This window comes from Grampus griseus, assembly GCF_964374135.1.
Source record: "Grampus griseus genome assembly, chromosome: 16".
NCBI classification, from domain to species: Eukaryota; Metazoa; Chordata; class Mammalia; order Artiodactyla; family Delphinidae; genus Grampus; species Grampus griseus.
In genome coordinates this window covers 74936148-74961337 of record NC_139010.1, presented here as the reverse complement: position 1 = coordinate 74961337, position 25190 = coordinate 74936148, and the positions used below count along the sequence as shown (strand labels likewise).

Here is a 25190-nt window from a genome sequence, read left to right as displayed (position 1 = left end):
GCCTTTAGCTCCAATGCCAACCAGATTTTCTGCCACTGGAGGTTGGGTGTTGGGGTGGTGGAGGAGATTATGGGGAAGGAGGCTTGTGGATTGGGTGTGTTTATGAGGCTCATGCCTGTGTATTTCTAAGAGGCTAGTGGCTAGATGCCTACAGGAGCCAGTGATAATGTGCACGAGTGAGGTTTTCTGTATGAGGCTGCAGGGAGTGGTGGGGACTGGGGCCATTAGGGGGTGGCCTGCCCTGCCTCCAGAGGCTGTAGCTGGTTGTTTGGCTGACTTTGGCAGTGAACGCTTTGGGGTCTGTGGCCGTCTGCGCTTTCCCTGCTTTGGGTTCTACCCACCTAGGTCTTTGCTTGCCCACCCTTGCCCCAGAACCCTGAGGGACCTTGCTTCCTAAAGCATCTTCTCCCATCTTTAGTCTGATGCTGCCTGTTTTTCCAGAGAAGCTGGACATTTGGATTCTTATGTGAAACCATCCAGTTTTATAAATGATGGAACTAATTTTTTAAAAATGTAAAACCTTGTCTGCCAAAAAAAACATATCCATGGGCAGATGTGGCTTGTGGGCTGCCAGTTTTTAAGCCTCTGGTTCCAAAAGCTGGAATCCATGAGGCCAAAAGCCATTACGCGTTTGCAGAAAATGTCTCTCGTCGGTTTATTCAAAGGCTTTTCCACCTCAGACACCCTTTCCCCAAGATGGAGCAGTGTGACCTTCGCTCTGTCACCTTCCCCTCTGTCCGGGCAAGGATGGATTCCAAGATCCCTTGAGCTGAACTTCCTAGGTCAGCCCAGAAAGCCATCCCTGGCATGATGCTGGGCATTTGCTTCCTTCCTGCTTCTTGACCCTGGATGACTTTATCTGAGCCCTTTGGGCTGGTGAATGGTCTCAGGTGTTGGCTGTGCCCCTTCAGGCAGGCATGCCCATCGCAATCCTTTGCCCCCAGCACCCAGCACAGGGCCCAGGGACAACTGTCAATAAATGCTGGCCTGGGCGATGGGTTCATCCGGCCTCACCCTAAAACCCTAGCTCAGAGTCAAGCAGGCAGACAGATGTCCATTTCTCTGCCTTCATTTGCGTGTTGGAGCTTAGAGGGGCTGACAGGTCAGCCAGCCACCCCTGCAGTGTACAAACCAGGCAGCTGAGGTACCCGCGCGGCTGAGCTGGGACTTGAACCTGCCCCATGAGCTGCCCAGTCGTTTTCACTGCATGTGAGGCTGACGTGCCCTTCAATTCAGTTGAGTTTTGCCAGATCTTTGCAGCGCGCCTGCTCGGGGCCAGGCCTCGTGAAAAGCATGGGTGACACACAGGGACAAGACAGCTGAGACTCCTTAGGGAACAGGCCTCTAGAGGGGAAGCTGCTTGTTAAACAAGCCTTTGCAAGTGTGACGAGAACAGAAATGGGAAGTGCAGGATCCGTGGGAGCACAGGCAGTGGGTGTCAGGAAGGTCCCTGGGGAAGTGACTCTCAAGCTGACATCTAAGTGGAGTTTGGAGATGGGGGGAGTGTTTCTGTAAGAGGGGACAGCCTGTGGGGAGGAAGGCCTGGAGAGAAGAGCTGAAGGAAGACCAGAAGGCGGGAGGCTGGTGCTTGAGGGGTAGGCTGGGTCTGCTGTGTCTGAGACTGGGGCCACAGCTGGAGAACGGGGGTGTCAAGGTGAACACTGAAAAGCCACGGGGTTGGATTGCACCGTCCCGTCCACATCCTACAGCCAGAGCTTCCAGAATCTGGCAGCCCTCTCTGCTCCCCTAGCCCTGACACCTAGCATATGACTCCTTGAAGGTTTGTGTCCTGAGGCCTGGATGTTGCTTCTGGGCAATGACTGCTGCCTTGCCGTCAGCTGCTCAAGGATGCAGACAGAGCTGGGAAAGAGAGGAGCATGTGTGAGGCCTGCGGGGTCCACACCTTGGTCTGGGTCATCACACTCAGCATCGTGACAGTTCCCACCCTTCCAGATGCTGGTCTGTGGTCTGGGAGGTTAAGCTGTGGCTCGCCTACAGCCGTCCAGCTCGGTGCAGACAGAGGCAGGATGCAGCCCAGGTCTCCGCTCCAGACCACGTAGTGGGTCTGGCTGCAGGGGAAGTAGAACCAGAAGTAAGTTCTGTTTCACTGATTTTAAGAAGCAGAGAGGACATAGCACAGGGAGAAGTCAGCCCAACTGCATTTCGCAATCAGACTTATTACGTCTGATCCAGCATGAAGTTTGTGGACCATTTACCTCTACAGTGAACTAAGGCAGTTGTGGGATTGATGCAAATCTCACTTTTGCATCTATTTAAATAAGACCTGTGCTGGTTTTTTTTTTTTTTTTTCTTTTTCATTTTTTTACTATCATTATCCAGCCAGATCTCTGGTACCTTGTATAATTTATTTATCTTCTGTACAGTTTGGTTTTCCCTCTATCATGCAGGCTCTATAAGGTTTGTGATCTTTGTCTGTCTTCTCCCCCACTGGGACTGTGTGCCTAGGACAGTGCCGGGCTCGCTGTTTCCTTCCCAATTTCCACTTAGGTCAGCTGACACCTGAGGATCTGCCGTGGGTAGGGTCCCGCCCTCTTGCTCACCTTGAGCTGCAGTTGCAGCCTTAGGGGAGGACTTGAGGGAAGAGCGTGCCATCCTTTCTGTTGGGGCTTTGCATTCTCAGAAGCTCCAAACAGTGGACTGGTGCTGTGTCTTTGCTGCCTTCCTTGGTCTCTGCTTCGCCCCCTGGCAGACAGGAAAGCAGCCCTTCAGTTTGGGAGGGTCTCAACGCTCTGTGTTTATGGTGGGGATGCTGGGGCTATAGGATGTTGGGAGGGTGATGCCTCCCACCCTCCCTCCCTGGGGTTGTAATTGCCAGGTGTTCATATTCCACAATCAGCTTTCAAAGCAGTTCTCTCCCTTTGCTATTTCTTCGTGGTTTAACGTTTTTCTATGAAGAGCCTCTTCCCCATGAATTAGCATGTGAGATCCATCTATCTTTTAACATAAAGCAAACTTTATGTCTTACAAAACCTCAGAAAAAGCTCCAAGAAGGTGTTCATTCTTTGGCTATCCCTGAATTCATTCATTCATTCATTCATTCATCTGCACATGCATATTGGGCCTGTTTACTGTGTAACAAGGATTAAGATGGATACAGCGGCTCGTACAGATTTGTAAAAACCAAACCGAGTGGGGGTGGGGAAGTGGTGGGGTGGTACAAGATGTCTAATAATCATAACTCTGAGAGCAACTTGCACTGATATTTAAATATAATAGTACCATGCATTTTTATAGTGTTTTAGAGTTAACAGTTATGTGGGGAGGGGTCTATGGTATTTATTAATTTTATTGTATTTATTTAACACTAAAACTTGATCCAGGGTTTTAGAGTGTTTGATGTTCTTATTTAAAGTAATAGTAAAGGTTTTCCTGAAAGGCTAAAACACTATCTTCTTTATTTAAAAAAAAAAAAAAAACAAACTACTTAAAAATCCAAAAGTGATGAGTGTTCCTTATATGAAGGTCATTCAGTTCACAAGCAGATGCAGTAAGAAGGGTTCTTGCCCTCAGCACCCTCCAGGTTTCACTCTGTCTCTGGTTTGGGCTGTGTCTTTCTGACCTTTGACGTGGACTTGGCCAGGTCCAGGCGGGACCGGATAGGAGCTCAGCTGCTCACGGTGTGGGCTGGGGTCTGGCATGGGCCTGCCCGGCATCTCCACTCCTTCCTGCCTCACTGTGTAACTTTCCGGCGTCCTCTACTGTCTTCTTACTGTAACCAAGGTTTCACTTACTTTACATCCCTGTCTACCGCATTTTCCTTATTAAAACTTTACTGTTTACTGTTTGCTGCTGAGCCAAAGAGGATGCTATGATTACATTTTTTTCTTCTTGGACCATTTTTTGCTCTTCTTATTTTTATACTCTCAGATAGCCCTTTAAAATGCTTCTCAATACGGTGTTACACAGGTCTCTCAGATCATCTCTGCAGTCCGAGTTCCCCTGGGGACTCCTCCCGGGGCCCCCTGACTACCCCACCCACTGGGGCGCCCCCCTGTCTTCCTTTGCCACCAGTGGCCATTCCGTCTGTCCCTCCCCTGCCTCCTGGACCCAGATCCTCATCTGTCTGGAGTCACTCCCTCATTTTGGTGGAGCATGACCAGCAATAGCTTCTTGAGAAAGGGTACATGGCAGGTAGACCTTTAAAGAATCGTATTGAGTGAAAATGCTATTTTTTTCCTCTTCTCCTGCGTCATGGATAATCTGATGGAGCATAGAATTGAATTCTAGGTTAAAACTCACTCAGAATTTTGAAGACCTTGTCCCATTATCTTCCATTTTTGTTAAGAACCAGTATGTTACATGTAAGCTGTTTTGTTTTCTTTGCTTGTTCACCACCAATATTCTAAAACTGTACAGTCAGAGGCTTAGAGCGGGCTGAGGTTCGTTCATCGTGTGGGGCATTTGGTGGAGCCTTTTAATCTGGAAATTTGTAGTTCTGGGAGATGTTCTTATATTGTTATTTTTATTATCATTATTATTTTTTTTTTTTGCGGTACGCGGGCCTCTCACTGTTGTGGCCTCTCCCGTTGCGCAACACAGGCTCCGGACGCGCAGGCTCAGCGGCCATGGCTCACGGGCCCAGCCGCTCCGCGGCGTGTGGGATCTTCCCAGACCGGGGCACGAACCCATGTCCCCTGCATTGGCAGGTGGATTCTTAACCAGTGCGCCACCAGGCAAGTCCCCCGATGTGTTTATAAACTAAACATACCTCCAATCAGCTGGGTTGGGAGAAATTTGCTGGATGTCTGTGTGCGGAATTTCACTTAACCCTTGTGTTCGGTTTGGCATCTCTTCCTTGCCCTCCTTTGTGTCTCTGTCTGCAGCTTCCCTGAGTCAATTTCTTTAGAGAAGAAAACTCCAGGCTCTCGGGGGTGGGGCGTGGATAACTGCTCAGAGCTGGGGGTCGGGACCTGGGGGGTCTAACGGCTTCTTTCTGCTGCCTTCTTCATCCCTCCTGCCTAGGTTCCCAGATGCCCCTGAGTTCCTGCCATTTTGGGACATTTCTTTGCATCCCCAGCCCTGCCACCTCCCCTCACCAACCTTGCAGGCGCCTAGGTTTCTCCTTGCTGCTCTCTGCAGAGTCATTCGCTGTCCCTCCATCTGCTTTCCATTTCCTGAGTCTGTTCTCAGAAATATTCTCAAACCATTTACTTGACATTTTCTTTGCCTCATTCTCTTTCTGAAGTGGATATTAATGAAGGTAGTGGCTTGATCCTTTAATTTCCTTATGTGTCCTGTCCCGTTGTCCATCTCTGGCAGAGTGATGGGGACAGAGGGGAATGGGCTGGCAAGATAAGCAAGACTCAGTGACAGGCAGGGTGCGGGGTGAGAGAGGCATTGGGGGATCACTGTTCCCGGCTTCCTGGAGTAGAGACGGCAGGACCCCCCTGCCAGGAGGGGCCCACTTCTTTCCTTGGCGTTAGGTGTGGGGTGTCTGTGGGACATCCAAGCCCACATTACTGGAAATCAGTTGGCTACATGGTCAGTAGCTTCGGGGAGAGGGATGGGCTGAGATCTTGGGAGAGCATGTGGCTAGGAAAGCGTTCGGCCTAGGGCAGAACTTGGGAAACCCCAGAATTTATGGGGGTGGGGGGGACAGAGGGACAGGAGGTGGCGAAGGAGACAGAGGCAGGGAGGTGTTGGGGAATCCTGAGAGGGCAGCGGCACTGAGCAGGGCCAGGGGCCAGAGAGCAGTCCAGGAGAAGGACGGCAGTGGGCTGGCAGGGTGGGCAGAAGCCAGGGGCTGGGGAGCGGGTGGCAGGGAGAAAGTGGAGACACAAATACACATTTTTTTCTTTTGAGATGTTTCAGTAAGAAGTCATTAACTACAGGGGGATGTGGGTAAAAGGTTTTGTTTTATTTTCCCAATGGAAAAATGCAAAGCACGCTTATTGGATGAGGGAGAGGAGGCAGAACGTGGAGAGGAGCGCTCGTCGGAGCATGGGCTGCCGATGCCTTTGCCTTTGTTCTGGGTCGATTTTTGTTTCTGGGGCTGATACTAAAGGGAATTTGCTTCTCCTAAGCGTGCACTTCCTGGGAGCAGTGCTGGAGTGCTGACTTCTGCTGAGCACCGCTGTGGCTGACGCACTGCCAGGTGGGGAGGACGGTCCCGGGCTGGTGGGGTGTCTGGGAAGCAGACCTGGGTGCACACGCTCCCACGGGCATTCCTCAGGTTGATGCCGGGAGTCGCCACTCAGACCCAGGGGGGATCCTTTTCCGGCACCGTCTGGGGCAGGGTTGGGCGCTGGGCACGGCTGCTGTCCACAGCGGGGCAGCTGCTCTGGTAGAGTCCGTAGAGTCTGGTAGGAGAGCGGCTGACCATCTTTCCAGGTCACACCGAGGGTCCCAGACCCAGGCGGCCTCACCAGTGGGGGATGTTCTCACCCTGTCCCGACGGGAGCTGCAATAGGGTTAACCAAGCTCTGGAAAATATACCAAAATAACTCAAGAGACCTGGTTCTTCTTTTTTGCTAAGTGTTCTTGGCGTGGACACCAGGCCTTCCCATGACCGGCCTGCGGTTGGCAGTCTCAGGGTTCCCCTTCTCAGTCACGCTTCCTAGCCCAGCCAGATAAGCTCTGCCCACGAAGCCGTCACTCTGAGTGATCAGTCAGAAATGAGGGTGGCCCTGGCCTGGGCGCCTCGGGGGCCCTGCACTCTTCCCAGAGACTCGGGGTGTTGGGGACATTCGGGGGGTGCTGAGAGGCCCGAGGCTGATATACCTACAGGCCCCGCCTCCCCGGAACCTGCTTCCTGTCTTCCCTTCCGCCCCATGTCTAAGCCTCAAGCTACTCGTTATACTTCTTCTTTTCAGAACCACCCAAGACAGCCTGCATCCATCTGGAAAACTGTGTGTGTGTGTGTGTGTGTGTGTGTGTGTGTGTGTGTGTGTGTTCAGGGGGGAGGGAAGAAGGAGGGGAGGCCTAAAGTGATTTCTGCTTCCAGGGCCTCACATGGAGTTTGCTAATCTGACTGGCTGAAAGTCTACTTTCATGAAGTATTGTTAAAACAGGAAGTGGTTTTCCAAAAACGTTCCTTCCTGACAGATGGGGGTGGTGGGAGGGAAGCTCATGGCTTCCTGGAGGGAGTGGGTCTTCAAGAGGCGGGTGGCCTCAAAGTACTGCCCCATCCGGTCTCCACAGCTGTCTCCAGGCCTGTCCCCTGGAGTAGCCATGTTAAGGCCCCGACCTGGACGGTCTTCCTGCACGTCTTGCCAAGGCTTTCTTTCTGGGGGGATGGCAGGTGGTCAGGCCTCCATCTCGTGGGGTCGTTTGTCAACTAGTCCCGGTACCTAAAGAAGTTAAAGGACTGCTTTTTGCCTTCTTTCAAGCACCTGCTATTGAAGCCTTCTGGTGGTTTCCACGAGGCCAAAGGGTTCCTAAGCCAAGTTCTGCAGCACGTGGGAGGCCCCAGGTGGGCTCTCTGGAGAGAATGGCAGTCTCTAGGCAGACCCCGAAAAGCCTCCTTGCATCCCCCCGCAAATCATAGCTCCGTGGCTCCATGACAGAGGCATATGTTGTCTGGCTTCCTCTGTAGGGTGAGCTAACACTGAGGCTCTAATGTTTGGAGAAAAGCCCCATATTTGCCACCTGTGAGGTGCGAGCACAGGAAGTCAGAGAACATAGAATCCTCAGGGGACGCCCTGCAGGACCCCGGCACGGATGCCTGCTGTGTTTAAGAGCACCCGCCGTGAGAGCGTTCCTGTACCAGCCACTGCTGGGTTTTGGTGCAACCTAAATGCAGATGCGCACACCTTTTCGAACTCCACTGACAAGCCCTCCCAGGGCAGTGCTTCCGTAGGGTTGATGCCTTCCGGCCCGACGGCCCTTGGGCAGGCAGCAAGTGTTCTCTCTCTTGCTAATTCTCATACCTCCTTCCCTGGAAACAACCCCCAGCCCTGGAAGGCTGACAGTGCATCGCCTGCTGGGAGGATAATGTATTGCGCAGGCGTGGACCTGAGCAGAAATGCCAGGCTTTGGAGTCAGATGGTCCTCTGTCTCCCTGTAGGCTCCCTGGATAAGCCACGTCACTTCTCCTGGCCTCTGTGTCCTCGTCAGGGATGGGGCACTTCATGGGCGCCCAAGGGGTTAAGGAAATGGGACCATAGTTGTAAAACACCTAACGTGTCTGGCACATAGTAGGGGCTTGATCGCTGGTTGGGATATGTGTTCATGGTTTAACTTGATTTTTTTGTATTGTGGTAAGATAGACATGACACACACCTTACCACACTGACCATTTTTTAGGGCTCTCATGTTTACCATTTTAACCATTTTAAAGTGTACAGTTCAGTGGCATTAAATACATTCACAGTGTTATACATCTATCACCACTATCCAGTTCCAGAACTTTTTCATCACCCCAAACAGAGACCCCTTACCCATTAAGCAGCCACTCCCCGTTTCCCCCTCCCCCAGCCGACCACTCACGTCTCTATCTCTATGGAGTTGCCTCTTCTGAATATTTCACAGAAATAGAATCATGTCACGTGTGGCCTTCCGTGTCTGGCTTCCTTCACTGAGCGTCATGCTTTCGGGGTTCATCCGTGCTGTAGAATATGTTGGTGCTTTATTCCTTTTTATTGCTGAATAATGTTCCCATGAGGCCTTGATTTGGGGCAGTCACAGGATGGCTGTGGATGCTACCGAATGTCCCTCACTCCGGGCTGGGATTCCTTCCGACATCATTTCGGAATGGATAGTGGTTTTGAGACAGGAGGTGTGGCCTACAGATGTATGGAAGAGGAGGGGAAGGGGCCAGGCCGACCGTGAGCCCCCCCGCCCCCCGGCCTCCCATCCAGCTCAGCTCCGGAGCCGCAGCCAGATCCCCCAGGGCTCTCACAGCAGCGCTCCTTCTGGGCTCAGGCCGGGAAGGGCTGTGCTCGCCGATAACAGACAGGCTCTCCGTGTCTCCCCCAGATGCAGGAAAAGGCGAAGGAGATCTACATGACCTTTCTGTCCAGCAAGGCCTCTTCACAAGTCAACGTCGAGGGCCAGTCCCGGCTCAATGAGACGATACTGGAGGAACCGCACCCACTGATGTTCCAGAAGCTCCAGGACCAGGTAACCTGACTTCCCTACATGCACCTTGATTGGAAAACTGGCATTTTTTTCCCAGCCTGGAAGAATTCAGTTAAAACCAGATGTTCGACACCCTAGAAGCCGTCCCACCCGACCGGGCAGGCTGCGGCATGTGAAGGGGCCGTGGTTGGTCAAAGAGCAGGCTGGCCTGCCAGGCCCAGGATTTGACCCATTGGAGGCGCCCTCAGGCCTCGTTCCTCTTGGTCTACACGTAGTTTGACCGAGCAGGGTTATCTGTCTTCTCAACCAGATGAGAAGGGAGGCTGGAGCTATTTGAGGAACCCACACTGAGGAAGCAACGAGTGGTAACCGCTGAAGGTAGGAGCAGCCAGAAAAATCTAGAAAAGCAAAAGCACGTGGACTCGGAGTGGCGGGGAACCTGGGGCTTTTGTGCAAACATCACCTCCTACTTCAGTTGGCCCCATAGTCCACTTTGCCAACGTAGTCCACTTAAAGCAGGAAAAGGTAGGTTTAAAAAATGGACCTAGGGCTTCCCTGGTGGCGCGGTGTTTGAGGGTCCGCCTGCCGATGCAGGGGACGCGGGTTCGTGCCCCGGTCCGGGAAGATCCCACATGCTGCGGAGCGGCTGGGCCCGTGTGCCATGGCCACTGAGCCTGCGCGTCCGGAGCCTGTGCTCCGCAACGGGAGAGGCCACGGCGGTGAGAGGCCCGTGTACCACAAAAAAAAAAAAATGGACCTAGAAGGGGTAAACTTTAGTGTTCTGGCAAATTTTCGTATGAGGAATGCCAGCAGTAAAATAGGCAAGAGGGGTGAAGCTGCATTGCAGAGATTTTTTCAGGCATGAATTTGCAGATGTGACTATTCATAGCATGCTCTGTTCTTATGAAACGTTGTATGCACACATGTGGACCATGGAACACTGACAGATTTCAAACTTCTGCTGGCCCTGTTCTTGTTGGGGAAGCAAAGGCCTTACTTGGCACACAAGTGGAGACCAGCTCTTAGCTTGATTCAGCATTCCTCCAACATGAGCAAGCCTAGAGCCACCTGTTGTTACAACAGAAGGTGGGCCCCACCCCCAGAGTTAACCAGTGGACTTGATGGTTCCCAAGTGGGCTGAGACTTTGCCGTCCTAACAAGTCCCCAGGTGGTGCTCATGCTGCAGGTCCTGGGACTACACTTTGAAAACCACTGGCCCACGGCATCAGTTGGCATTTTTTTGATCACCTGGAGTATGCACAGAGCCCAGAGCCATGTCCCAGCATGCAGAAGGCCTCATTTGCTCAGCATCAGATAGAAAACAAATAGGTAGAAAATACAAATATTAGCTTGAGAAGGTTTTCCAGTTGGTACAGTGGCAAGTGCAAATTCCACATGAATTCTAAGTCAAATTTGAGTGTTGAACGGACTCCAGTTAGCATGGGAGACTTGCTGAGGGCTTCCTGGAGGTAGTGATGTTGAGCCAATGGGAGGGATGCCATGGACATAGATTTGTGGAGGGAAAGGGATGCATGGTTAAAGGCAGCTCTTGTGTCTGTAGCCACACGGGGGTATCTGCCCCACCCAGACCTCAGAATCTTTTACAAACTTCCTAGGTTACTCTGAAATGCAGCCAGGACTGAGAACCTGCACTGAAGCCCCTGTGTTCTCGGTATTCTCAATAAGAACAATATCTACCCTTCAGGGGTGCCCTTCTGTGCCCCCTTGGCATATATTATCTCATTTAATCTCCAGTGAGTAGTGGTATTCCCATTTTGGTGATGAGAAAAGCAAGGTTCCAGGAGACTAAGTGGTTTGTTAGCACAAAGTCCCATAGGTACAGGGCGTGCTGGAGGCCGATGCACCTACCTTCAGAGACTGTACGCCGCACACACTCACAGCTCGTGCAGCTGTCCCGCCCTCGTGGGCAGCCCCTCATGGCTCCTCAAAGCCGCATGAGACCGGTTGGAGCAGAGGGATTGCCACGCGAATACGATCCTTTTCTGGGATCGCCGAAGGCAAGGTAGCCGCAAGGAATGAGGTGGGCTGCTGTCTCTCCACGCGGTGGGACAGCTCTCCTGTCCCACCAGCTCTCCTTGTGTTAGGCCTGCGACACATCTCAAAATGGAGCTAGGCCTCTGTGACCAGGGCACCTCCGTTGGATTCAGACTGTGGGAGGTTTAGCTGGTGCAGAAAGGAGGAAATACAAGGGACCAAGGACAATTTTTTTAAGCGACAAAATATTTTTAAAATAACTTTTATTAAGAAAAACTTTTATTGACCTAACTAGAAAAATCATACATGCTCAACAAAAGAAACTTGGAAAACCAAAATATAAAGATAAAAACAATTCATAATTTTATGCCTGGAGATAGCATTTAACGTCTAGACTTTCCATCATTTTTTTTCTATAAATATGCATGTGCACACACGTCTAACAAATGTGGCACAATGCAGTTCAAACTACTTACTGTAAATAAAATACTTTTATACCCTGTTGTTAAAAGTCATTTATTTGAGGGGAAGACAGAGGTACTAACTATCTTCCTTGGGCATAATTGGGTGGAGAGAAGGTATTTGGAATCTGAACTGAGTCCACAGTGAGTCCCTGCAAAGGCCTCTGGGTTCTGTTTCACTTCAGAAACCTCTGCCTCTTGGGGCCCTTGCTGGCAACTGTCAAAATGTATGCTCAGCAGAGTCTATGGGTCTCTGCTCCCCAAAGGCCCTCACAAGAGCCCTGCTTTCCTAAGTGAAGGAGAGTGAAGCTGAGGGGAGCATGTTTGGAACCACAAGATTTCACGTAACTTAAAAGCCTCCTCAGCGGCTTTGGCTTCGTTGAGCACCGCCTGGCTTTATCGCCGAGCTGTCTGAGCTGGCTGCGTTCAGCACCGGCTCACCAGGAAATCTCCAGGGGCCTCAGCCCCTTCCCACGGCAGGCAGTGCCCGAGCCCTGGAGGCTGCTGAGAGGGCAGCGTGGACTTTGGGGCACAGCTGGAGCCTAGAAGGATGGGAAGATCTTCCCTGAGCATCAGATGAGATGACTTGACATCCACGAATCTCATTTAAAGGAGAGCTTCTCGGGTCTTCATTCAGATCCTGTTGATTCTTGGTTTACACACAGTTCTAACAGGTTCTGGTTTTTCAGTTCACAGCCCATTTGAAGTGCTGGTAGAGGCTGTGGAGTGAGAGGCAGCAAGAAGTGATGGCTGACAACCAGGGAGGAAGCAGAAAAATGATACTAAACACAAAACCACAGCACAGTGATTGGGAACCACTGAGCGTGGGGAATCTCACAGCCCCACACACCGCACTGGGGGCATCCCTGTGCTACAGGACGGTGATGCAGTTAGTGATCCTAATGACCCCAGATTATAAAGCAAAACTTAAATTGTGGTCAGTGTGTTCACTGAAGAATGTGTTAGGCGTTTTAATAAGAATTTCATCATAGGGCTTCCCTGATGGCGCAGTGGTTGAGGGTCCGCCTGCCGATGCAGGGGACATGGGTTCGTGCCCCGGTCCGGGAAGATCCCACATGCCGTGGAGCGGCTGGGCCCGTGAGCCATGGCTGCTGAGCCTACGCGTCCGGAGCCTGTACTCCACAACGGGAGAGGCCACAACAGTGAGAGGCCCGCGTACCGCAAAAAAAAAAAAAAAAAGAATTTCATTATACATGATATCTTTTTAAAAAAAATTATTCATTTGTTTGTTTGTTTATTTATTTATTTGGCTGCACCGGGTCTTAGTTGAAGCATGTGGCATCTGCATTGCAGCATGCGGGATCTTTAAGTGAGGCCTGAGGGATCTAGTTCCCTGACCAGGGATTGAACCCGGGCCCCCTGCATTGGGAGCGTGGAGTCTTAAAGCTGGACCACCAGGGAAGTCCCCATAAATTATATCTTAAGAGAAGATGGGGGGCTTAAAACTTTGTTACCTGGAAAATTCATAATTAGAGAGACTGTTCTCTGATTTAATTCTGTGCTGCCAACGTGGCCCAGGTGTGTGCCCGGCACGTGCCTGTAAAGCCAGGAGAGGTGAGGGTAGCACTGGGGGCATCTCCCTGGAACTTTAGCCTACAGTCAAAGGCTGCTGTTGGACAATTTTAAGTTGTGGGAAGCAGGAAGGAGGAGGTGATCTTACAAAGAGCTGTTTTCTTCAATGGATTGCACTTCACTGCAGTGGCTTTTTAGTCTTAAAAACTCCCCTGGGAGGTCTAGTTCAGTTCTGGTTGGTTTGCTGGTGTGTGAACTTGTTTTTTCTTTCATTCCTTTATGCTATAAATATTGATGCAGGGCCTCCTATGTACCGGGGACTGTGCTAGGAACTGTGTGTGCAGTGAGGAAATCAGCACCTGTCCACCCAAGAGGACAGACAGAGATAAATGCTAAGAAGGAGATGAAACAGATGACGGGTTAAGAGTGACTGAGAGGGGCCTATTTTGGGTCTAGTGGTCAGGGAGGACTCCTTGAAGAGATGCCTGAGATCTGAGTGGCAAGGGGGAGCTGCGTGAGAAGACTTGGGGGCAGGACCTTCCAGGGAGAGCCAATGGCAGTTGCAAAGGCCCTGGGGCAGGAATCCACTGGGTCTGTGCCTGCAGTGGAGTGAGCGAGGGAGATGAAGAAGCTAAGCTGGAAGGGACTGGCCGGGGTTAGGCCCTGAGGCCATGGCAACCAGTTTAATTTCAACAGTGACTGTAGAATGTGCCGGCTGGGCTCATAAGGTTTGGTTCTCTTGAAAGCCGGGCACCTTGGCTCTGATCCCCAGCTCCGGCTGTGCCCGTCCCTCCTCAGCCAGTCAGGAGAATGCAGATGACTCGGTGCAGATCCATCTCTGTTCTAGAAACTCAGCTGCGAACCCGCAGTCTCCTGACCATGGCTCATTGTTTGTATCCTGACGACCTAACCCCCTACCCCCTCCCTTACTCCTCCCTGCCCATCACTTCCTGGACGCTGAGCTCAGATTTACTGTCACTGTCACTGCATGTTAAGTAAGGCTGGAGGGGGAAGTGGGAGCTCATGTTCCAAGACTGCCTCCATCTGACCCCAGGTGGGTCCTGTTTCCTGGTGTGGCTTCTGTGGCCTCATCGGTAACGTGGGGCTTTCGGCAAACACGGCTACCTCTCCAAGCAGCAAAGCAGTCCACAAGCCTTCAACGCCCCATTTTATTAATTAATTAATTTTTGGCTGCGTTGGGTCTTCATTGCTGTGCACAGGCTTTCTCTAGTTGCGGTGAGCGGGGGCTACTCTTCGTTGTGGTACGTGGGCTTCTCATTGCGGTGGCTTCTCTTGTTGGGGAGCATGGGCTTTGGTAGTTGTGGCTCGCAGGTTGTAGAGCGCAGGCTCAGTAGTTGTGGCGCACGGGCTTAGTTGCTTCGCGGCATGTTGGATCTTCCTGGACCAGGGCTCGAACCCATGTCCCCTGCACTGGCAGGCGGATTCTTAACCACTGCACCACCAGGGAAATCCCAATGCCCCATTTTAAAAAATTGCTCCCTGATGGCCACAACCTTGTTTCCGTAGAGCCGACTTTTCTTTGACTTTAGAATTTAGCAGCTTTGAAACTTTGGCTAAGATGCCATCCCTCCCTGAGCCTCAGTTTCCTCATTTGTGAAACGCAGGTTATGATAAGGCAGTTGTGAGGATGAAATGCACTCATGTCTGTGAAACACTGACTTGGTGCAGCACCTGGCGTGCAGCCAGCCCTCCACAGGTGTTAGCTGTGCATGTCCTTTAAATTGTCTTAATGCAGTAGTTCTTAACTGTCGTGGGACATGGGGCAATGTCTGCAGACATTCTCGGTTGTCATGATCGGAGTGGGGGGGGTGCTTCTGGCACCTAATGGGCAGAGGCCAGGTTGCTGTCAAAACACCCTGCAATGCACAGGACAGCCCTGAGCCCCCCCACCGCCCCACGACCCCCTACACACACACATATCTGGTCCAAAATGTCAGTGGTGCCCAGGTGGAGAAACCCTGGCTTAACGTAACTTTCAGAAATGTAGCAGAATCCACGTGCCTTACCCTCGCTAGGTTCCCACCTTTCAAAAAAGCACCAGATAATGTCTGTCAGTTTTCTACACTTCAGTGAATTCTGGGGAAACATTAAGGCGGAACCTCTTCACAGTTTACACTGCTTTTGTGTGTGCATCTTATCTGACTATCAAGTAGGCTCGGGGAAGGTGGAACCTGGCACCTCACTTTACGAGAGAAAGTTCCCTTGAGGGGAAGGTGACCTGAGTGGCCTGAGGTCCCAGAGCTGGAAGAGGGGAAACGGGGCATGAACCCGGCGCTTCTGGTTCAGCCGGACTCCTCCTGCCACACTGAGGCCCATGGTCCACGGGAAGCAGTGGTGTTTGTTCTTACTGTTCTCCCTCTGGTCTGTGCCGCCTTCTTCCTTTCCTGGGCGCTGGTACAGCGGCATGGTCTTTGGCGATTAAAGACCAGCCAACACTCTTACCTTCTTCTCCTTTCCCACCTTCGCCTCCCTTGCTCAGTAGTGCTCTCCTGTACCTCCAGCCCTGGCTGATTCTAGAATATTCCCATCAGTCACTAAGGCACTGAGAGTCACCCACGACATGAAGGGATCAAATTAGTCACAGCAGCCTAACATGTACAAGAAATGACAGTGCCGGTCTGTTCTGGCCCTGTCAGCTTGGTGGCCTGGACACATGTGTCCTTCTCAGCTACGTGGCTAGAACTCCAGGGAGGAAGGCCAACACAGCCAGCACTAGCCACGAGCACATCCTGTTACTGCCTTGCCCAGGATTCTGGACAAGTTAATTTTAAAAATTATTTTTAGGGCTTCCCTGGTGGCGCAGTGGTTGAGAGTCTGCCTGCTGATGCAGGGGACGCGGGTTCGTGCCCCAGTCCGGGAAGATCCCACATGCGGCGGAGCGGCTGGGCCCGTGAGCCATGGCCGCTGAGCCTGCGCGTCCGGAGCCTGTGCTCCGCAACGGGAGAGGCCACGGCAGTGAGAGGCCCGCGTACCACAAAAAAAAAAAAAAAAAAATATTATTTTTAATTGTTAAATTACTATATGCATTGTTAAGATGAAGAGAAGAAAATTCACATAATCCAAGAGGAGATGAAAAGCTCAAATCCCCCAGTTCCTGCCTCTTCCCTCTCACTTTCCGCCTTATGTTGTGTATCCTTCCAGACCCTCCCCCGAATGTTTGAAAACGGAACACTTTGAAATCTGCTCAGTGACTTGAGCTTGTGCCATATGAAAGATTTAAAACAGAATTCTGCTCCTGCAAGTTTCTGGGCACCAATTTACACAACTTTCTTGCTCTGAAGCCTCTGGTTTGAATTCCACAGCGTAGAATGATGGGTTCTCTGGAATAGCAAGGAGATTGGAGAAGAGGGAAGGGTCAAGGTCATTGCTCTCTCGGGCCATGAAAGAGAAGCCTGCAGGTTTGAGGGGGGCAGGGGGGCTCATTCTTCTTCCATAAATCTTAGGGACCCCAGTGCCTACACTTACTGCAGATTTTGCGTGTTGCCAGGATGCCCTCACCCAGGCTTCGGGGTTGGTGCTAAGTCTGGTCTGGGGAGGGCAGAGTGGAGGTGGTTTTCTCCACTGAAAAGGAAGTCCTCAACCTCTGATGTTTAAAAAAATATCAAAAGACTTCAGTGAGATGTCAGCACTCCCAGCCACATCCTTGACAGCGAAAGGAACCATGCACCAGGCCCCTTTTTAGCAGTGTCGTTTCTTTGAATTTCCCCAGAACCCAAGAAATGAGAAGTGCTTCCTTTGTAGACCTCAGTAAGAAGGGTTGGGCCAGCTGGTGAGGACCCAGGGGTGGGGGGAGGGGCTGCCACGCCTACCAGGGTCGTCTAGGAGTCCACTCCCTCTCCTAGCCCCTCGCTTCTCCAAGTCTGCCTGTGGTGGGAACTGGAGCTGGACTTACTGGGCACCTCAGTCTTGGTGCCAGCTGCCTTTTGCTCTCAACGGTCAAGCCCAGTCCGGAGAATGACATGTTCCAACGGGCAAAGCCAGAAAGAGCGGTTCATGGGTTTTCATTCAAGTGGAAGGAGCATTGGATCCTGGCGTTTGCCATGGCCCTATGGCTTCTGAGGGTGGGGAGGCAAGGACAGCATTTGAAATACTTTGAGTTTCGGGGTTTTTTTTACAACTTTAAAATGGAGTTTAGGGGAAGAAGAGGGGGTAGGGGACGGGTGCCAGAGAGCACTGAACTTTCTCCCTGACGGCCAAAGGCGAAAATAAAACGCCTTCACCCCACGTCGAAAGCATGTCATTTCAGCTTTGGATTTGAGTATTAAGGACTCCAGGATCAAGTGGACAAATCACCCCCCTCCACCCCTGGCAGTGAGACAGCACCAAACCCATGGGTGTGCGAGCGGATTGCTCGCCGGGCAGGGGTCTCTGTCTCTGTCCGTGTTCGGCCTCTTTCTGGATTTCTGCTCTCACCTTGGCACGGCGTCCACCTCAGTGGGGGGCCTGTCCAGGAAGCAGCACTGTCCAGGCGACAGAACCTTCTGTGTGGCCTTCCCTGGTGCTTTGGGACAAGGGCTGGCCTGAGCTTTATCTTCTTACTTGCTCTCTGCCAGCTGCCCTCAGGCCTTCTCCCCCATCCCCCCATCCCCAGAGCGGGAGGTGATCTTCCATCAGGGGTGGGGACGTCCCCATCTGTGCCTGGCCCCAGCAGCCTCTGCGGCGCCCCGCTGATCCTTGCCTGAGGGCTGGAGGTGGAGGCTGGTTTTCTTCACACTTTGTGTCTGTCCGTGTGGTGTGAAAGCATGTCTGAGGTCTAGGTGTGCAGTTGCATTCTAGAACTGCAATTCATGGACAGTTATGTGTTCTTTCAGTCCTTTTCATGTAAAAACTAAACCAGATTCTTGAAGCAAATATGAAATCCCATTAATAAAATTTTCTGTTGCAGTAAAGGATTCATGTTTTTTCCTCCTGGTATCCAGTTGAAATAACATGGTGGAGGGCTTTGAAGAGGAGGTAGGATACGTGTTTAGTTTAGGTCTTTAATGGCCTTGTCCCCTAAGACGGGTTAAAAGATTTATTAGACTTGAAATGCACTTGAGACAGGGATGAAACCTTCACGGAGAGGCCCTCAAGGCTGGTTAAGCTTCTCATTGTCTATATGGCTGAATATGCGTCTGTGAGGGAGTCCTTTTCGGGAGCAGCAGACCCGGAAGAGTCTCAAATTGAAGCACCACGTGGATATTTTCCTTTGCAGAAAGGGGAATGCTAATCGGTCGCGCGGTCTGGGATCTGGGGAGGGCGGGGCGTCTTGTATAACAACTTTGAGTGGGGAGACCTCCTGGCAGGAAGACCCCCTTCTCTGTTTTCACTTCGAGTCCCACCGCCAGCAGCCTGAGGGTTGGCTCCCAAGGTCACGACATTAAGCAATTCACAGTCCTGGCGTCCAGCCCCCAGATGTGGGGCTGCTGAAACCTGAAACCTACTGGGCCACAGCTGTGATGGCCAAAAAAAAAAAAAAAAAAAGGTAGGGAATGCAACTTAGCTGCCAACTTGAGTTTTTTGCTCCACAGGCTGCCTGTCTCCCCGAAGGGGTGTTGGTCAAGGGGTGTTGGTCGGCAGCCTGCAGGCCCGGCCCCTGCCCACCTGGGTCTCCACCTTCTTCTTTCGCTTCCCTGCAAACAACTAGAGGCGCATGGTCAGGGGACGATCACAGCCCAGCCCCAGTGAGGCCAGTCCTCCCTATCAGAGAGTCCTGGTTTTGTGGAACCTTCTGGAACCCCTAGGGCCATCTCATTTTCTGTGCACAAGCAGGAGTGAGGTGAAATCAATAATTTGACTGTGTTCATTTCCAAGGGCTGTCGTAATAGATTATTGTAAACTGAGTGGCTTAAAACCACAGACATTTTTTTCTCTCACAGCTCAGGAGGCCAGAAGCCTGAAACTGAGGTGTCGGCAGGGCTGTGCTCCTTCTAAAGGCTGGAGGGAAGACTCTTTCCTGGCCTCTTCCAGCTGCTGGTGGCCGCTGGCAGCCCTTGGTGTTCCTTGGCTTGTGGCTGCATCACTCCAACTCCAAAATCTCTGCCTCTGCCTTCACATGGCCTTCCTCTCTCTGTGTGTGTCTCTCTGTGTGTTCTCTCCTTTTCTTATGACAACACTCCTTGGATTTAGGCCCATCCTAAGTCCAGGATGATGTCATCTTGAGATCCTCAACTACCCCTATTCCCAAATAAAGTCACATTCTGAAGTTCCAGGTGGACCTAAACTTGGGGGTGGGGCACACCATTCAACCTACTATACTGACCTTTGGGGATGTTTATTTCCCACTTATACACACAAGCACTCGCTAAAGAACGTAGTTGGGATCATTGTTTTTAGTTTACGTGCATTTTAAAAATTCTGTGTTCAGTCACTTAACACGCACATACATTTTTCCATGTTAAACTCCTATGCAGTCTTCATTTTTAATGACTGCCTCTTGCTCTGCCATGAGTGGCAGGATAGCCTGGAGGTTAGGAGTGTGGGCTCGAGAGCTGGACGGCCAGAGTTTGCATCCTGCATCCTTTTTGCACCCTCTTTTACTCACTGTTATGGGCTGAATTGTGTCTCCCTCAAATTCATATGTCAGACTCCTAAGCCCCAGTACCTCAGAATGTGACTGTGTTGGGAGATGGGGGTCTTTAAAGAGGTGACTAACGTTAAATGAGGTCCTTGGGGTGGGCCCTACTCCAGCCTGACCAGTGTCTTTATAAGGAGTGGAGATTAGGACATAGACACACACACAGCAGAGACCAGATGACCCTGGGGAAGATGGCCACCTACAAGCCAGGAGAAGCCAACGCTGCCATCACCTTGATCTTGGACTTCCAGCCTCCAGGACTCTGAGGAAAGAAATTTTTGATTTTCAAGCCACCCAGTCCTTAGTACTTGTCATGGCAGCTGAGCTGACAACATACCAGCCACTGGGGCAAAACACCAAATCTCCAAGTCTTCCGTCCTTCCCATGTGTGATTGGGGTCCTCGGGTTCGGTGAGGATTAGAGAGGATGCTCCATGCATTGCCTGGCGTGTGGTTTGAAGGTGCTCTTAGTGGGGCTGGTACCACCCTGAATTGTTTTGCCAACCCTCTGTCATTGCTCGGTGGGTAGAGTCTATTCATTCACTGGGTGAATGTTTGTTCGGCCGCCGTCATGGCCATTTGCCCCGTGATAAAGAAGGCTGTGGTCAGCAGCTGGGTACCTGGTGTTTGGCCACTTTCTTTCTTTTCTTTTCTTTTTTTTAAATTTATCAATCACTTTGTTTTTTAAACTTTTATTTATTTTTATTTTATTTTTGGCTGTGTTGGGTCTTCTTTGAAGCGTGGGCTTTCTCTAGTTGTGGCGAGCAGGGGCTGCTCTTTGTTGCGGTGCATGGGCTTCTCATTGCGGTGGTTTCTCTTGTTGCGGAGCACGGGCTCTAGGCGCGCGGGCTTCAGTCGTTGTGGCACGCGATCTCAGTAGTTGTGGCTCGCAGGCTCAGTAGTTGTGGCGCACGGGCTTAGTTGCTCCGCGGCATGTGGGATCTTCCCAGACCAGGGCTCGAACCCATGTCCCTTGCATTGGCAGGCGGATTCTTAACCACTGCGCCACCAGGGAAGTCCTGGCCACTTTCTTGAAAGAGATTTTTAGGACATTCTCTATCCTCTAAGCCATCTTCACTGAGCACCAACCATGAGGAGCCCTGGGATGGGAGCTGCCTATTGCCATGAGCTCCTAGGCCAGTGCCCAGGAGACCCTTTGCCGGTGGCAGTGAAGACCCCGTGCAGAGATACCAGGCAGCTCACAGCCCCAGAAAATGAGACTCTTGGAATCAGCATCCCTTTTCTTCTTCAAATCTGTCCCAGTCTGATGGCTGCAGCTGCCACCCCCTGACTCGGCGGCACCAGGAGCTGCACCTGCAAGCAGGTGAGGGCTCGTGGAGAGGGCAGCCCCAGCCTGAAGGCCTTCACGGGCATCTCACACCCGCCCATGGCAGGGAGCAGCCCGTCTGCTCTTGTTAAATAGCTCGCAGCCCCCTCCCCTCACGCTTGCTGACGCCAGGAGTGCCAAAGGGGCAGCCAAGCCTGTGGTGTCCTGGCATCTCCTGGAGGCCGAGTGAGTCCTGCCAGGTACTCGGCTGAAGCCACCTCCCCTCCTCCCTCCCCCACTGCCTCCGGCCTGGCCCAGGTGCCTCCAGCCCCAGCCTTTTTGCTTCTCTTCTTTGAAGAGCCACAGCAGGCAAACAGGATGTTCCACTCCCACACGTGGAGACTCAGACGAGACACTTGGGTCGAACCGCATCCTGCTGGCAGAGCTGGGTCCCATCCGCTGCGGACCTGGTCGGGATGGGGTGCGGGGCTGGGGGCCGGGAGGGCACTCGCGAAGCTGCTTTCATTAGTCACTTTTCGAGCATCGTTCCAAACTGTGAACTTGGTGGGCATCTCAAAGTTCCCTTTGGGGGCTCTTGTGCCAGGAAGGGCCGAATAATGCAGGTGGTGAGGGATGGCAACACCTGCACGAAATGATAATGGCATTCCTCATCCCCCGTCTCACCCCTGGCTATGATTCTAGTATTTTCTGGGAGGTGTTTTTTTTTTTTTTAATGAATAATTTCTCCAAACCGTAGCACATCAGTCTAGGATTACAAGATGGCTACAAAATAGATGGCTGCCATGGAGAGGCACAAGGTGGGAGCTTACAGAGGCGTGGTCTTTCTGAGCAGTGAGATAAGACTGGAAGGACGCCCAGGGAAGGGCAGGCAGTAGCTGAAGAGTTTAAAGAAAACCCAAACTCTGCTGAAAGCAAAATGATTTAAGCGGTTCTCCCATGGTTGAAGCCGTCTTGGGAAAATGAAGGTGTCAAGGCTGAGGTCCAGTTCTCCCAGCCCCCAGGTAGATGTTCTGAGTCCCTGGACACCATCAGACATTTCATTTACGAAGTGGTTTGTGTGCCTGTTGAGAGAGGACAGATTGAAAAGACGTTTTACCACCCACTTGATAACCCTGCCTGGCAGTGAGCAGCATTCTAGACACCCCTGGAACTTTCCACTCGTTGAGCCCATTGGTGGTGCAATAAGGGAAGGCACCAGCGTGCGCAGGGCGGATTTTCGGTCTGCAGAATGCCCTGAAAGCTCGGTTGAAAGGTCTGAGAGAGGTGGAGAGAGATTTCTCAAAAGAGACTGTATCCCTCGACCACCAGAAAGCGCTTCCCTTTTGCTTCTCCTCTTCCCACCCCTTTGCAGGGCAAGGGAGGAGGGTGGTGGCAAAGGATGGGGTGGGAGGAGAGGGGATGCTGGGAAGAGAGGGGGCAGCTCTCGGAGGACTTGGGGTGAGGCAGGCGGCAGCCCTCTAATCTGTCAGGGTTTCTCCCCTTGCACCTGATGAGCACGTACCTTGGAATGATTTCTCTCCCAGAGATGCACTCCTGGAACTGTGTGAGCAAGCAGGTGTTTGCATTCCGCAGCTGACCGCTATTTTCTTTCATTAAGGCCTGTTCCCGAAGCCTCTGCTCGCCAGGACTACCGTTTCACTTCCCTGACCTGCATTGAATAAGCCCCATTTTGTTTCTGGGCATAATGATAGGTTTGTTTGAGATCTGGGATGCCAGACTTCCGGGGGTCTTAACAATATTGACATCGTCTGATATGACAGTGACAGTGGCCTAGTACACTGTCGTCTCTACAGAAATGGTTTCTCTTCTGCTATCTCAAGTTCCTGGAGCCATACATCCCTGTATTATCTACCCAAATAAAGTGGAAATTCTTAAAGGACCTCTTGATACAAAGGTATAAATCAGTGCTGTGCGAACCTATACTTCCGTGGAAGATATAGATAGGTTTGTTTCGTGTGACTCTCTAAGCTCTTATATTCCATTGAGAAAATTTCAAAATGACCCAAAACACCCAGGAAATCCAGCTTGTCTAGCACACGACGTACTTAACTTCCTTTGTGTGTTTGGCACGTATTTTCCTCAGCACACGATCGGTATTTAATAAATATTCGATGAGATGATTAGCCTCACCCTTCAGATTTTGTTTCCTTTTCCCCTTAGATCTTCAACCTTATGAAGTATGACAGCTACAGCCGCTTCTTAAAGTCTGACTTGTTCTTAAAACACAAGCGAACGGAGGAAGAGGACGAAGGTCCACCCGATGCCCAGACTGCAGCTAAAAGAGCTTCGAGAATTTATAATACATGAGCCCCCAAGACACTGGCAGGACTGGCAGCTTTCAGAAGCGAAGGAACTCGCTCTCAGGACCATGCAGGGTTTATAACCTCTTTGTTTTCTGCAAGGACTGAAATGTGCAAAACCCTTCCATGGAATATGTGTATTTTATTACCTGCTTGACCAGTAAGTTTTGCATGATGGCTAATCTTACATAAAAAGACAAACAGCTTTGAAGTTTTAGTTCTCACACACACCCAAAGGGGGGACAGTCCTTAAAACACTGGACAGTTTGAGTATTTCACAGCTTGATTAAGCGTCATGTGAGGCCACCAGGTGAACATACAGCCACCTCTTACCTCTAAAGTCTTTGCCCTGCCTCTGTGTGTGGGTCACATGTGTCCACAGATTCACTTGGTGAACCAGCTCAAGAATGAATTGATCTGACAAGCTCAGGTCACTGGGGTTTTGTCTGTCAGGTGCCTCTTGGGTTAAATACTTCTAGAGAGTAAGTTCAGTGCTGGGAAAAGAAAATTCAGCACAGCCTCTAAAGATCTGGGGAGCTGCGTGTGGGTATCGTCAGAGGGCTCTTATTTCTTGCGCGTGGGTTTGTTCTGGTTTTGCCCGTAATCCGTGACATTTCATGCAACAAAGATAAATAGTTCATTTTGACAGAAACAAGATCTCAACCAGGAAGAAAGACAAATGGGAGACTGTTCAGGGTCCCCATGGTGATGCAAGGTGGTGCTGAATGGGATGGTGGCACTGGCCCGTGCCGATGATGGAGCTGGGGGGATGTTCCCTTCTCTTGCAGCCCTTTTGGTGAAACTCTTTCTTCTTGATGCCTACCCCTTGCTAGACTTGTTAACTCTGGGCTTGAGACTTCAACCAGAGGAAGGAAATGCTGTCTTTGGAAGCCCCCTCTTGGGTGAAGAGGCTGTGAGTGAAGTCCTGCTGGGCCCAGGCGCCCCCAGCAGAGCCCAAGGTCAGGCACGGTTCCCTTCTGCTCATTGTTCCTGCCGTCTGCTGCTGCCAGACCTTCTCCAGCATGTTTGCCAAATCTTAATCTCCTGTTTGCACAAACAGAGCAACCAGACTCTTACTTGAGAGCCTTCCAAGTCAGACGTTCCCATTTGCAAAATTCCCTGCTGATGAGCCTGACTGTATGATTTATCAATCAAGCCGGGACACTTGAGAGAGAAGGGGAGTGAGCTTAATCATCACGCTGGGATAATAGGCATCAGCTGGTTCTGTTCCCGGTGAAACCAGTTTGCATAGTCACCCTACTGACCACCCTCTCCTAGGGCGACCACTTGGGCAGTTCCCCGGATTCTCCTTGTCCATTCACTGTGGTCGAATGCCCCCTGTCCTTCCACCTTGGACCTGGGGAAGGGATGGTCTTAGGAAGCCATTCACTGCTGCCAACCAAACCACCCAACTGAGGATTCGTCAGAAACAGCAAATGCTTGATCCCCCCGACAGGGGGTTTTCTGCCTCCCCCAGGTCATCCCCGACATGCCTTCTCTCTGCCTGGGATGAGATAGTAATGCTGAGAATGACACCCAAGGGCCCTGTCATCTGGGAAATTCAGTCCATCTTCAAGCAGTGCAGACTGATGTACTTGAAAGAGTAAGGAATAAAAACAACATGGGTTCTCTAGCTCCACTTGCAGTTTACTAGCCAGAAAAGTGCAGGGATGCGGACCCACACACCCACTGCACTGTCGCAGCTGCAGGATAATTTCAAGGTGCCAGGGAACTGAGCGAGCTGCTTGGTGCTCTCTTTTGAGAGCCTGTGCTGGGCGGGTCCCAGAGACTGCAGGTGGGCTGGGAACCCTCTTTCTGGCTTTTACCCTTTTACCCCTGGGTTCAGAGGCCCTTTGAGGTGGTGAGCTCTTCATAAGCACATAAAGGAAACAGCCAGAGTTAGCTGGGAGACTGTCTGCCAGAAGAAAGCCTCTGGCTTAGGAGCTGCCTGAAGAGCTGAATGCGGGTGGGAGGGTGAGCTGCCCGTGTTCAGCCACG

At 51.5% G+C, this 25190-nt stretch overlaps 1 protein-coding gene across 1 annotated transcript in view; it reads left to right on the top strand.

Moving 5' to 3' along the window:
• RGS10 (regulator of G protein signaling 10) overlaps positions 1-23391 on the top strand; it is a 36452-nt gene extending 13061 nt beyond the window's left edge. The window contains exons 4-5 of the mRNA XM_082674155.1: positions 8938-9081; positions 23053-23391. Of these exons, the coding sequence (XP_082530281.1) occupies positions 8938-9081; positions 23053-23199 (291 nt within the window). The 3' untranslated portion in view covers positions 23200-23391. The remainder of the gene's footprint in view (positions 1-8937; positions 9082-23052) is intronic.
• The last annotated feature ends 1799 nt before the right edge of the window (positions 23392-25190 follow it).